Source organism: Prionailurus viverrinus, chromosome X (genome assembly GCF_022837055.1).
Source record: "Prionailurus viverrinus isolate Anna chromosome X, UM_Priviv_1.0, whole genome shotgun sequence".
Taxonomy (NCBI): Eukaryota; Metazoa; Chordata; class Mammalia; order Carnivora; family Felidae; genus Prionailurus; species Prionailurus viverrinus.
The window spans coordinates 82,740,728-82,755,221 of record NC_062579.1 but is presented as its reverse complement, the minus strand read 5'-3'; the positions used below and the strand labels follow the sequence as shown (position 1 = coordinate 82,755,221).

The window sequence follows — 14,494 nt, the reverse complement described above, 5'->3', positions numbered from 1 at the left end:
TTTCAAATGTATTCTTCTAATTGCTATGTATCGGATTTAAAGCTTGATTGTACAGATTATGCCATATTGATTAGATTGGTCTGTCAATTTGAATCAGGTGAGACTTACAAGGGGCTGATGAATATATCTTTCACAAGATGATTCAGTCTTGCAGACTAACAGCAAAAGATCCTACTAGCTACTCTTTTAATGCCTTTTATTTTCTTAAAACAGTAATATTTTTAAAGTTTCACTATTAAAATATTAAGTGAATTCTATTGTAATATAGCTCCTGTAAAGTTTGATTTCATTAACCAAATGCAGCTATTCTTTTAACATTGTATTTGAGCTTTCTCCTGTATGTTAATATCGTTTGGAACTTTTTAAAGAATGTGTGAAAGAAACTAGGATTTTAAAAAAAGCACTCCACCCCTTTACAAAAGTCTTGGTGATGCAACATCTGTGTAGAAATATGATCTTTTAAAGAGCCACAGGTACGCTTTATCTGTTTAATCTCTTTGAAATTTTATAATTGTTTCCTGATTTAATGTTTAGTGCATATGGCTACTCCTTTTCAGAAGGCAACTTGTTTCTTTATTTGGTATTTAAATTATCCTTAAATAACATGTGACTTGAAAATGTGATTTCTTCAAGTAGCACTCACACAGTTCATTGTTGGTTTTCAAATTGATGCCTTTTACATTTTGATAAAGTCCTGTGCAAGGACAGGTGAAGTTAATTTGTCCTTATTGCGTATTTCAGGTTGGCAAATGCATGGGTCCTTGCTTGGTTTACTCCATTTTCTCAAACTTCTGAAAAAAAAATGTCTTGGCATTAATCGACTTCAGTTTATGAGTTTTTCTCTTTAATTATTAAATTGATGTTGTGTCACATGCTTCTGGGGGAGATGATTTCTTCTTTTAAATTCAGATTTTAATCAATATGTAGTATGTGTTTACTTTGCATATGCTAAAGCTTAAATGTATCACTAATGCTTTTGTGTTTTAACCTAACTATCTGAGAGCGTTTGAAGTAACTGGAATGAAATACTTAACATTAAACTTGACCTCAGGACAAAAAGTAAAAGAAAATTTTATCTGATTTTCCACTAAGACTTCTAGGACTTACTAGATGCCTAAAGGGCTTTTTTTCCCCACCCATAAAAATGCCTTAGGATTTAGGACAGATCAGTGCTCAAAACTGCTGCCAGGATTTCTTCATACACAAGGTTTGTCACTCTCACCTATTTGGATTATACCAGTATGATCAGGGTCACAGACAGTATAGCTGAAAGCATAGACTTTAAAATCTATTAGACCTGGGTCAAAATCCCTGCTTTGCTGTGTCACCTTGGGCATATTATCTCTCTGAGACAGTTGCCTCATCAGTAAAATGAGGGGACTACCTCAAAGGGGTTTCCTGAAGGATTAAATGAGATAATGCATCTAAAGGATCAAGCGTGGTGCCTAGCCCATAGTAAATGCTCAGTATGTAGTTATTAATCTGATTTCCATGTGGAACGGTAAACATCAGCAGGGACAGTGAATTATTTTGTGACTGAAAAGGATGGCCTTCCCTTTCCTGGTTGCCATAGAAGTGAATTACTTGATTTCAAGGAAGCACAGCTGAGAGTTCATGTCCTCTGGTAGGGCAGCAGTATCACTCTTCATACATGTAAGCACAGCATACCTTTGTGAAAGGCATTGGTGAAAAAGCACGTAGTACCAATTGTGTAGCCTTCATGCTTTTCTTTATATTTTTTTTAAGTTTATTTCCTTAGAGTGAGTGAGCTGGGGAGGGGCTGAGAGAGAGAGAGACAGAGAGAGAGAGACAGAGAGAGAATATCCCAAGCAGGCTCCACACTGCCAGCGTGGAGCCCCATGCCTAGCTCGAACACAAGAACTGTGAGATCATGATCTGAGCCAAAATCTAGAGTCTTACCTGACTGAGCCACCCAGCTGCCCCAAGACTTCAGGCTTTTGTAACAGCAATCTTTCACTTCTGTGCAACAGGCAGATTTACACTTTTTTTTTTTTTGAGAGGGAGAGAGAATCTTAAGTAGGCTCAACACCTAGCATGGAGCCTGATGCAGGGCTTGATTTCATGACAGTCAGATCATGACCTGAGCTGAAATAAAGAGTTGGATGCTTAACTGAGCCACCCAAGCGTCCCCATATTTTCTATTAAGTGACTAAGAACATGTTCAAATTTATTATAATTAGCACAGATTTTAACAGGATACCCTCTCATAGAATGTTGGCATGGACAAGTGATTTAAAATTTTTTTAAATGTTTATGAGAGAGAGAAAGAGAGAGAGAGAGAGAGAGAGAGACAGAGAGACAGAGAGACAGAGAGACAATGTGAGGGGGGAAGGGGCAGAGAGAGAGGGAGACACAGAATCTGAAGCAGGCTCCAGGCTACCAGGTGTCAGCACAGAGCCTGATGCAGGGCTTGACTCAACAAACTGTGAGATCATGACCTGAGACGAAGTTGGAAGCTTAATTATCTGAGCTATCCAGGCACCCCCTGATTTTCTTTTTCTTCTTTTTTTAAATGTTTTATTTATTCTTGACATAGAGAGTGATTTTCTTTTTTAAAGATGACTAAGGTTGGTTGTCTTCAGGCTGTGGTCCTTGCATACATTTTTACTTTATTATTTTAGAGTAGTTCCATGTATATTCTTATTTTCAGTCAACGAATTTATTGAACTGCTAATGCTTGGAAAGACCACAGTAATCACTGTGGGTTCAGCAGCAAACTGTAAACCCTGTCTCATGGAGCTTATGTTCTAATGGGGATGTCAATAATAAATATGAAGAAGAAAGCATATGTCATATTGGTGATAAGTACTAAGGAGAAGAACAGAGTGAGAAAGGGACTGCAGGTTGTTGGGGTGCAATTTTCGGATGGCTGGAGAAGGTGGTATCTCAGTAAAGACAAAAAGGTGTTGAGAGAATAAGCTATGCAGGTATCTTGGAAGAACATTCCAGGCAGAGAGAATAGTGTGTACAAAGGCCCTGAGGCAGGGTCATGCCTGATGTGTTTCAGAAACAGCAAGTAACAGGTAGAACTATAACAGAATGAGCCAGGGGAAAGCGTAGGAGAGGAAGTCAGAAATTTCAGAGATAGAGGAAAGATCACATAGTCTCATTGGGTAGAGTGAGGACTGAGGGGGTCCTATGGGGATCCTTTGAAAGGTTTTGAGCAGAGCAATGACATAATCAACCTTACATTTGCAGCAGAGCACTCTGGCTGCTGAGTTTAGAATGTGTTATAAAAGTGGAGGCAGGGAGATCAGATGGGCAAATGCATTTATTCAGGTGCGATGATAGTGGCTGAAACCAGTACAGTAGCAGTGGAAGTGGCGGGAAGCAGTTCAACTGGGTATGTGTCTTGTCAGAGCTGGTAGGATTTGCTGCTGATCGGTGTGGAATGTGTGAGAAAGAAGAGTGGAAATGAATCTCTAAGGGTTTTTTTTTTTTTGGTCAGAGTGACTGGAATTACAGAGATGGGCAAGACTGGGCGGAGCAGGTGTGAGGCCAGATGATCAGCAGCTCCACTTGGACCATATTAAGTCTGAGGTATTTAACTGATAGGGATCTGTTGAGGAAGAAGTTGGATTGACAAATCTGGTGTTTAAGGAAGACCTCCAGGCTAGGGGGAAAAAATTGGAAGTCATCGGGGTGCCTGGGTGGCGCAGTCGGTTAAGCGTCCGACTTCAGCCAAGTCACGATCTCCCGGTCCGGGAGTTCGAGCCCCACGTCGGGCTCTGGGCTGATGGCTCAGAGCCTGGAGCCTGTTTCCGATTCTGTGTCTCCCTCTCTCTCTGCCCCTCCCCCGTTCATGCTCTGTCTCTCTCTGTCCCAAAAATAAATACACGTTGAAAAAAAAAATTAAAAAAAAAATTGGAAGTCATCACCGTATATATATGCTATCTGAAGCTATGGGACTAAATGGGATCCCCATGGCATGGGTGGAGAGAAAGACAAGAGGAGGGGCAGGGACTGAGGACTGTTGCATTTAGAGGTCAGGGAGATGAGGAAGAAGCAGCAAAGAAGACTGAGAAGGAACAGCGAGAGAAGTCAGGAGAAAACTGGAAGAACTGTGGTCTCCTGGAAGCCAAGTGAAGTTGTTTCAGTGAGGAACAGAGGGGGCAGCTGTGTCAAAGTCTGCTGATGAATCAAGGGAGAAGTGGGAGCCTTAACTGACCTTGGGATGTGATGGCATGGAAGTCATTGGGGCCCTCAATCAGAGCACTTTTGTGGAGTGGTAGTGTGTAAAAGCCTGAGTAGTAGGTTCCGGAGGAAATAGGGGGAAAGGACTGGGAGATGAAGAGTGTAGGCAACTCTCAAGGAGTCCCGAAGAGAAGAAAGGGGGCTGGGGCCAGAGAAGAGCTTCCGAGAGAGGGAATGGTTTTTTTTTTTTTTTAATTTTTTTTTCAACGTTTATTTATTTTTGGGACAGAGAGAGACAGAGCATGAACGGGGGAGGGGCAGAGAGACAGGGAGACACAGAATCGGAAACAGGCTCCAGGCTCTGAGCCATCAGCCCAGAGCCTGACGCAGGGCTCGAACTCCCGGACCGGGAGATCGTGACCTGGCTGAAGTCGGACGCTTAACCGACTGCGCCACCCAGGCGCCCCAGAGGGAATGGTTTTTAAAGTGACAGAGGTAATAGCCTGTTACGATGCTTATGGGAACGATTCAGTCAAGCAGGGAAAATTAACGGGGTGGGTGAGGGAAGAGTCAGTGGAGCAGCACCACCAGGTCCTTCTCAAATAGGGGTGAAGGGGGGACGCTCAGCACGTCCGTTTTTTTTCTAGCCAAATTCAGCTGCATGGGTGCAGGTGCACACTTCAGTGGAGGATTGGATTCAGCCCGGGTGTAGTTTAGCTGAAGAAGTACAACAAAATGGGAGAGGGGCCAGAAACTCGAGAGGGTATTCCAGAGACTGATTATTATTGCCCATGGAATGTAAGCTGGCCATGAGGAAGGATTCTTCCAACAATGCCACCAAATAGCACAAGCAGTATTCCTGTTTTATACATGAGCTGAGACAGAGATGCAGAGCTTGTGAGAGTTCATATTACCTGTTCAGAGTCACACTTCATAGCACATACGAGGTCAGACCCAGATCTCCCACCTCGGTTTAACCCATTTACCACCCAGGAACTCAGCCTTTCTCTTCTGCAGAGGACATATCCCCGTAATGCGATAGCCAGGGGGTGAATCTTGAGTTGCTAAATCATCATACGCATGTGACTCTTACAGTAGAGCTACATGCTAGTGAAGTTGGCTCTGAAAAAATGCAGTTTTCTCATTGACTTAGATCCCCAAAGTGGAGCAGGATCTTACATGGAAAGCATCAGGCACCTGCTACCCTACTGGCCGGTTCTTACCTCCATCCTGCGCTGTTCTGCTTCCATCCATTTGCTCATCCATTTGTTCTCTCTGATAGGACTGTCCTCATTCTCCACTCTTTTTCTTTTCCTTTTGAAAACCTACCTATCTCAACTACTATGGTTTTTGTGAAATCTTTCCAGCTGGTTCTACTTCCTCCTTCATCTCTTTTTCCCCCAAAACTGATGCAGTTCCCCCCCTTGAATATGTTTAGCCTTTTGTTCTTACTGGAGGTGTATGTACACACACACACACACACACACACACACACATTTTAAAAAGTTTATTAGTATTTGGTTTTTTTTAGTAATCTCTACACCCAACGTGGGGCTTGAATTCATGACCCCAAGACCAAGAGTTGTATGCTCTTCCAACTGAGCCAGCCAGGAACCCCTCTTATGGGATATATTACATTCTACATTTTCTATGTATTTGTGAACTGATCTCCCTGCCCCCTACCATACATATGAACACATATGTAATGCATGTAAATGATTGAGGTATGTGTGCTTTACTCATCTTTGTACTAAGGGCTCAAAACTTACACAGAGTAGGTGTTTTCTTCTTTTCTTGAAATCAATTTATCAATAGACCTGAATGTAACCCTGGAAAACCTTTGGCAAGGAAAGATTTTCAGATGACAGGCGACGCTGGGCAGAGGCTGGCTTGAATGAGCAACTGACCAGGGGACGGGCCTCAGCTGTCACTCATTCACTGAAAACGCCAGTGGTTCAAACATTCAGCTGAACCGGGGGTTCCAAGGAGTCCTGTCAGGGGCTGTCAGTCCTCCCCTCCCAAAGCAGCTCTGCGTTTTCCTTTCTATCTATCTATCTATCTATCTATCTATCTATCTATCTATCTATCTATCTATCTATCTATCTATCTATCTATCTATCTATCTACCTTTGTATTTTCATGTTCATATAAGATTTTATTCCAGTGGATGACCCAGGCCCCCCTCATCACCACCAGAAAGAATTTGAAAACACCTGAACTAACTGATGTCTCAGAGCTCTCCTCACCTGAATGTTCTTTGAGGCTTGTCTGCTGTGTATGTGTTGTGTTGTGTGTGTGTGTTTACACCAATGTGTCTCTGTATTACGAGGATTAAGCAAAAGACATTGCCCTACTTCTGAGCCTTAAGGCAAATATGTGTAAAAGATTAATAAAAATGTATAATGCAACTAATACAATTCGATTATAAACCCTTCAAAAGCTGTCCATATATCTTCAGCCCCAAGTCTGACAATGTCTCAATTGAAGGTCAGGTGGTACTCATTAGGGCATAATATCAATTCAGAGACTTTTTTGGGGGGACTTCTGGTACTGTCTCTGACAATTTATGTATCGAAGTAAGTATTGTTGTGTCTTAAATTAATTTCCTTTTGGTACTCCTTTCTATTACCAGTAAGGAATTATTTTTTAAAATTATGTATGTAAGTGGGTTATCATATATGACTACCTTTCAAGATTGATAAGAGAGTATTACAGAATATTTGTTCTAAGAAAAAGGTGTTGGGTTTGATCAGGTTGAGAACTACTGGTCCTTGCTGTGGACTTAGGGGCTTAGATGTTTAGAATATCCGTACTATAATCAAGGATTGAAATGAGTGGGAGACATTTCAAGTGATGTAGGAAGTTAGAAAAAGGAAAGATTATTGTGGATTTGAGTCATCGTGAAATGAATGATGGAGGATTGTTAGAGGGGATCTTGCATATTGAGGACCAGACACCATGATGGACACTTGACATACCTAGTTTTGAAGAGATGAATGACCCGACTTGTCAGACCAAGGCAGCAATTTCTAGGTAGGGTAAATCCCAAAATTTAAAGTCAGAAGGACCCCAGGAAATCATATAAGCCAGCAGTTCTTAGTTCAGAGTTGGTGTCACCCTTTGGGGTTTATGGATGGATTTTAGGGAACTCACAAACCCCCTAAAATCACATAGACCCTTTTGCATATCTTGGGTTTATAGGTCGCAGTTGGATTCTCAAAAGGGTCCATCACCTCTAAGAAGTTAAGGGCTACCAATCTAGTTTGATTTTAAGCTCAGATAGCTTGTTTGGCTCAAGCTTCCACAGCCACTTAGTGACAGAGATAGAGACTGAAACCCAGGTCTTTGTTCCTGTAGTTTCTTGCTCATCTTGCCCCACTAGGTTGCAGGGCATGAACTAAAGTGGAGGCAGGATTTAGGTAACCACTTCATGGTAATTGGTGTTAAAACAAACAACTGTCCTGGGTGCAATAGGTTCCACCAGAGTTGCAGAAGGACGGGCTTCATTCAATTTGTCTCCTCAAAGTGAACTATTATTTAAAACTTTTTTAATGTTTATTTATTTTTGACAGAGATAGAAAGAGCATGAGTGAGGGAGGGGCAGAGAGAGACGTAGACACAGAATCCGAATCAGGCTCCAGGCTCTGAGCTATCAGCACAGAGCCCGACACGGGCTCAAACCCACAAGCTGTGAGAACGTGACCTGAGCCAAAGCCAGATGCTTAACCGACTGAGCCACCCAGGTGTCCCAAAGCAAACTTATTTTAATTTTTATCGCTGAAATACTCTTCCACTCACCAAAATAGCTTTCTCAGCTGAAGGCAAGCTCCCTGTGAGTTATAATCATCCCTGAGGCCGGTTCTGCCATTCCTTTCCAATTGGCACTCTGTTTCTGACCTGCAGAGGCCCCCAGTTTTCTGTCTGATTCAATCAGATCAAAATTACTTGGTCTGATTTGTCAGATCCTGCACTACCCGTAGCCTATTTAGCCAACATGTACTCGCTCTATGCCCCAGTCAGTCTAGTGTCCTTATGGGCACTCCCACTCTCCCAAAGCTCTTTCACTCCTACCTCTGCATCTTGCCATGTGGTTTCCCTGCCCGGAATGCTCTCCATTCTTTCTCCTTAATTTTCCAGATCCCCAACATCAGGTCCACTTTAAAAGTCTACTCTTCACAGAGCTCCCCTTAGTTACTGCTGGCCGTTTTGCACTTCCTCACGATGTCTGTCACATTGTTTGTACCGCATGCCACAGCACTTAGGTGTTTCCAGCAGGCTTTTCACTGGAAATGCTTCGGTGGGCACTTTGGGAGCACGCTTCCAGGAAGTCCGGGGTGGGACTCGGCACACTTCACCCCTGGGTTCAGCCAGAGCAGTTCCACTTTGCTTGCATGTGTGGGACGTTGGCAGGAGTTTTTATTCAAAGGAGTGGTTTGTTTCGCCACCCCTCTCCCTCCAAAACGTTTGAAAAACACTGGCTCTGTCTTGTGTGCAGATGGCCTCATTAGTGGTAACTGGTAATGAGCGAAGGCCGGGACTTACACTACTTCGGACCTCTTTCTGACTCCTCCTCCTCCAAGGCCATGGGTGCAATTTTGAGCACAAAACGGACACTTAGGAAATGATTATATGATTGTATTGTTCCACTTTGGGGGACTGGAGATAATGCATAGCATTACCGCAGAAATTTACCTTGATGAGGAACTCAGAATAGTATCTCTGGGTTAAGCATTGAGAAGTAAGCCTTAAACTGGTGGATTTCTCCCCTTTGGGCTACAAAACCCATTCCTGTTTAAAACTACCTGGTTCACATGGGCATACTTAAGAGAAACCTCATCATTGGCATTCCCGAAGTTTAGCCAAGCTGAAATATCACATCCGTGCATTCGTGTACTCATTAAAGTAGTGTCACTCAAGTGACTTGCAGAGTGATGGGCAGAATATACCTAAAAGGGTCGCCTGGGTGGCGCAGTCGGTTAAGCGTCTGACTTCAGCCAGGTCACGATCTCGCGGTCCGTGAGTTCGAGCCCCGCGCCAGGCTCTGGGCTGATGGCTCGGAGCCTGGAGTCTGTTTCCGATTCTGTGTCTCCCTCTCTCTCTGCCCCTCCCCCGTTCATGCTCTGTCTCTCTCTGTCCCCCAAAAAATAAATAAACATTGAAAAAAAATTAAAAAAAAAAAGAATATACCTAAAAACCAAAAAAATAAATAAATTGAGAAGTTTATGGTAATAATGATTAAAATGGAAAATGCCAGTCTTTCAGACCAGTTATTTCAACTTGCTGTATCAAATCAATTATATAAACTACTGAAGACCTGAGTATTTAAATCAATGTTGCTATCAACTTGTTAATACTCTTTTGTTTTGTTTTTGTTTTTTTTTTTCCTGCTCTCTGCCTGGTTCATTGTCTTCACCTACAGGTGTACTTTATTGTCGGCTTCCAAAGATTACTAACTTTTATCTGTATCATTAAAATTGAACTGCCTTGGCTATACTCCTCTTACTGCTGCTTCCATTATTGCCTTCTTCAGCAAAATAAGGCTTTCTGCAGCCAAAGAATAACAAGAAATAAACACCATTGTAGAAGCCTTGCCACTATGAAACTTAGGCTAAACGTGCTCACCATTATTTTGCTGCCTGTCCACTTGTTAATAACAATATACAGTGCCCTTATATTTATTCCATGGTATTTTCTTACCAATGCGAAGAAGAAAAACGCTATGGCAAAGAGAATAAAAGCTAAGCCCACTTCAGACACACCTGGAAGTCCATATCGCTCTGTCACGCACTTCGACTCGCTAGCTGTCATAGACATCCCTGGAGCAGACACTCTGGATAAGTTATTTGATCATGCTGTGTCCAAGTTTGGGAAGAAGGACAGCCTTGGGACCAGAGAGATCCTAAGTGAAGAAAATGAAATGCAGCCAAATGGAAAGGTTTTTAAGAAGGTATAGCATTTCTGTGCTTTTTAATTTGTTTTAAGGGGAAGGTATGTTTTTACTTTATCATAAATCAAATGCATGTTAAATATGCTGCCATTCCATTTAAATATGCTGCATAACAAATTCTCAGAAGGTGCTCATGGCTTCTGTATATTCACTTAAAGGCAATTTTAGAGCGCTACACTTTGAATGGTATTTTAATTGCTTGCTTGAATGTACTAATATTCAGAGAATGTCTCTCCTTAACAGTTAATTCTTGGGACTTATAAGTGGATGAGCTATCTCGAAGTGAACCGCAGAGTGAATAATTTTGGTAGTGGACTCACTGCATTGGGACTAAAACCAAAGAACACTATTGCCATTTTCTGTGAGACCAGGGCCGAATGGATGATTGCGGCACAGACCTGCTTTAAGTACAACTTCCCTCGTAAGTGCCTTGTGTTTTTGAAGGGGGACAGAAAGGGTTTTAGTAACATGTGAAATTGTCCTGCAACCTTATTGTTTTCAAGGTAGGTGTTCTTTAGCAATTTTTCTGCATCCATTGTATCCATAAAGCAGTACGTATTGTAGTTAAAAGATATCTGATAATGCCTATTAATTTCTAAGAGCTAGCGTGGGAATTAGTTGGCAGCTGAATGGATAGAATTTAGGATTTTGCTTTTCAATTGGAAGTGAATTGTACCTGAAATATTTGGGACCTGGGGGTGTTTTTTAGGAAGTGACACACAAAATAATGATTAAAAACAAAAATACCATTGCTTAGGATAATTCTAATTTGTTGCTTCATGTCCAGGGCATCTCATTTGACTCATTCTGTTTTACGTGTGAAATGAGCACATTAGATATGTTGGCCAGAAAGTAAAGTTGGGTGTCTTCCTGCTTCACAAACATTTGTTTTTGCAATGGTGCATGAAATGGTTTAAAAAAATTCTAAGTCCAGAATAGTGCCTGTCGTGTGCTAGGCACTAAGTTATTTACTGAATGAGGTAGAACACTACAGGTGTAGTGTAGGAATCAGGAGTTTGAATTTCAGGCAAACAAAAATGAATATGAAATGATCCCCTATGTACCCATCACCCAACTTCAATAAATAATACCTTGTGAAAAGTGGCTCTTCTTACCCACGTTGCTGTTTTGGTTACGAGCCTAGAGCTGAATTTCCAATCCGATCTAGGTGTAGCAGATGTCCTTTGATACTAACTGGTCCTGGTTTCAGTCCATGTTTCCTTTCTCTGGTAGCTCCTAAAGACTAGATCTCCTTGGCCACCCAGTTAAGGCTTAGAGGTCACTAATCAGCGTGGACGTTGGGCCCACTTAAAAAACTCCCTAGGAGGAGTGAGAACATGATTCAGACTTGAGATCCTCAGTCTGAAGATTCTCAAGGACTTACCCACTGTTTGGTGCCATGGCCAGTGAACCTGCATGTCATAGGGTAGTCCTAGGTAGGCTAGCTCTGACCGGAATTAGCAGTTCAGCCAGAAACTTACTCACCTCGAGAATCACGATTGCCTAATTTTTGAACAGTTGTGGCACTTCCAGTATTTCTGGGTTTCTTCAGGTTTAGGATGTTAGAATCCTGTGAATTTATAAGGAAAAGTTGGGGCTACCTCGAAGTTTGAGGCAGTGTTGAAAGATATTGGCAGAGACTGTGAAATGAAATTACATTATAAGACGTGTGCATCCATGAATGTTCCTATCACAAAAGGCTGACTTAAATAATGTAGCTCCTAACTGTTTAATTAGTTCACATTTGTATTTTTTTTTATTGTGTAGTTGTGACTTTATATGCCACGCTTGGCAAAGAAGCTGTAGTTCATGGCTTAAATGAATCCGAGGCCACCTACCTGATCACTAGCGTTGAACTTCTGGAAAGTAAACTTAAGGTAAATAAAAACATTTCTCTTAATTAATATGGTGTTATCTGACAGGTCATGAAAATGTCCAATGACTGAGTTTACCGTGGGCCTGTATTTAATAGCTGGATCTTGTTTCTGTTCAACAGACTGCACTGTTAGATATCAGCTGTGTCAAACATATAATTTATGTGGACAATAAGACTATCAATAAAGCAGAATACCCTGAAGGATTTGAGATTCACAGCATGCAATCAGTAGAAGAGTTGGGATCCAAGCCAGAAAACGGTAAGTAAAGCCGGTAAAACAAATTTATTCATCTGTTTAAGGTTTGTTGTCAGTAGGTCAGGAAAGGAAGTAATGCAAGTGGAAACTGTACACTTCTTGGATTTAAAAAAAAGTTTTAAAATTTTTATCAAGACCATATATGATTGAATGTTTATTTACTTTGTGTGTGAGAGAGAGTGTGTGCATGTGGGTCAGGGGCAGAGAGGATGGGAGAGAGCGAGAATCCAAGTAGGCTCCACCCTCAGCGCAGAGCCCGACGTGGGCCTTGAACTCAATGAAACGCTAGATCATGACCTGAGCTGAAATGAAGAGTCAGACACTCAACGGACTGAGCCCCCCAGGCACCCCTAATGCAAAAATTTTAAGTTTGTGTGTTATGTTCATTTCATTTTTCCAATAATCCCTTTTTATTGTATTTTACAAAAGCATCCATCCATAAATCATTAGAGGGGAAAAGGTCCTCACAACACATAGTTTGAGAAACACGACTCTAGTGCATTGGTTGGCAAATTACAGCCTGCTGTCTGTTTCTGTAAATAAAGTTGGACTAGAATACCATGACAACTATTTAACAAGTGTCTATGGCTGGGTACCTTTGGCAGAGGCTGTATGGCCCTCAGAGCCTAAAATATTTACCGTCTTGTCCTTTCTGAAAAGGAGTCTGCCGACCCCTGCTCAAGATGGCTGAATATAATCTGTTAGGAAGACCTCTCTATTTTCCTCCCCCAGTCATTCAGGAAAAGCAAAGATAGCACTGGAGCTCATCTTTAAGATGAGCAACATTTGTACCTTCAGGGACACCTGGGTGGCTCAGTCACTTGAACATCGACTCTTGATTTTGGCTCAGGTCATGATCCCATGGTCGTGGGATCGAAACCTGTGTCAGGCTCCACGCTGAGCATGGAGCCTGCTTAAGGTTCTCTCTCTCTCCCTCTTCCCCTCACCCCAACTCATGCAAACACACTCTCTCTCTTTCAAAAATACAATAAATTACGATAACAACAACAATAATATTCCTAAATTCAGACAGAGGGCTAGGAGGAGTGAAATTTAGATACTATTTAGATATTACCATTGATAGGGAATGAAGTGTTTATAAACCTCTCCACACAGTCTCTCTCAGTATCATAAAATTCCTGTCTCATTTTGATTAGACAGAATCAAAGTATGGTCCAATCCAGATAGGGCAATAAGCACTAAATCTGGAAGACCCAAAAGAGTCCTGAAGCCAGACACATAACATGGGTTGTAACTACAGGAGTGAGTGAGCGAGTGAGTCACAGAGAGAGAGAAGAGAGAAAGGACCTCTTGGTGTTATTTTTATCTAGGCACACTTTTCAGTACTTTGAAAAACTGATTTCCTATACAGATTTCAAGAAGCAACACTAAAAACAGTAGAAAATATCATTTTGGTTTGGTGTTCTTTGGATTATATGTGCTGCTTGGAACGTAATCTTAAAATAATCTGTTAAATGTATAATGGTTATCTAATTCAGTGTCCATGGTTCAGTTATTATTAAATGAAATTATTTTTATAAAAAGTGAGAAAAATACCAAGTCCAGTGGCTTTCAATCAGGGGTGTGTATGAGTGTCACCTGTGGAGCCTTTGATCCATCCCAGACCCGGAATGCTCAGAGGTGGGGGCCAGAGACAGAGACTGTATTTTGTTTAAGTTCTGCAGGTAATTCTCATGCCCCCCAGTGGTTGAGAACCATAATCAGGCCCAGCCATCTCATTTTAAAGGTGAGCAAACTGAGGCCTGAAGGGCTTGCACACGATAGTCTATCTCCCTGATTCTCCAAAGTCTTGGCTAGCTTTCCACAGCACTGCTGTGTGTGCAGCACCTCGGCCAGGCAGGGGTAGACCGGGATTGGGCTCAACACCCAGAAAAAGGGCCACAGTGGCATTCAAGACTCTCACTGCAGGTAACCAGAAATTCAATCACCATTTTTTTTGTGTCGGTTGTCAGTAGAGAGCATTTGTTTTACATGGTTCATCATTATGCAAAAAATACCTAAAAACTCTTAATCTTTGTGTAAGGAATTGAACTTCTAAACTGAAGAAAACGCAGTGCTTTTTCATTCTTTTAGCGAGCGTTCCTCCGAACAGACCAACTCCTTCGGACATGGCTATTGTCATGTATACCAGTGGTTCTACCGGCCGGCCCAAGGGAGTGATGATGCACCATAGCAATTTGATAGCTGGGATGACAGGCCAGTGTGAGAGGATTCCTGGGCTGGGGTAAGAGAGACTCAT

At 41.9% G+C, this 14,494-nt stretch overlaps 1 protein-coding gene across 4 annotated transcripts in view; it reads left to right on the top strand.

The window, feature by feature from the left end:
• The window catches only part of ACSL4 (acyl-CoA synthetase long chain family member 4), an 88,291-nt gene that overhangs the window by 36,409 nt on the left and 37,388 nt on the right, over nucleotides 1–14,494 (top strand). For 2 of the 4 annotated variants that reach the window (XM_047843760.1, XM_047843761.1), the window contains exons 3-7: nucleotides 9,863–10,102; nucleotides 10,346–10,523; nucleotides 11,870–11,979; nucleotides 12,099–12,237; nucleotides 14,329–14,479. In XM_047843760.1, the coding sequence (XP_047699716.1) occupies nucleotides 9,875–10,102; nucleotides 10,346–10,523; nucleotides 11,870–11,979; nucleotides 12,099–12,237; nucleotides 14,329–14,479 (806 nt within the window). In that variant the 5' untranslated portion in view covers nucleotides 9,863–9,874. Of the gene's footprint in view, nucleotides 1–9,348; nucleotides 10,103–10,345; nucleotides 10,524–11,869; nucleotides 11,980–12,098; nucleotides 12,238–14,328; nucleotides 14,480–14,494 lie in introns of those variants that run through there. The other 2 variants (XM_047843757.1, XM_047843759.1) reach the window with 2 other exon arrangements.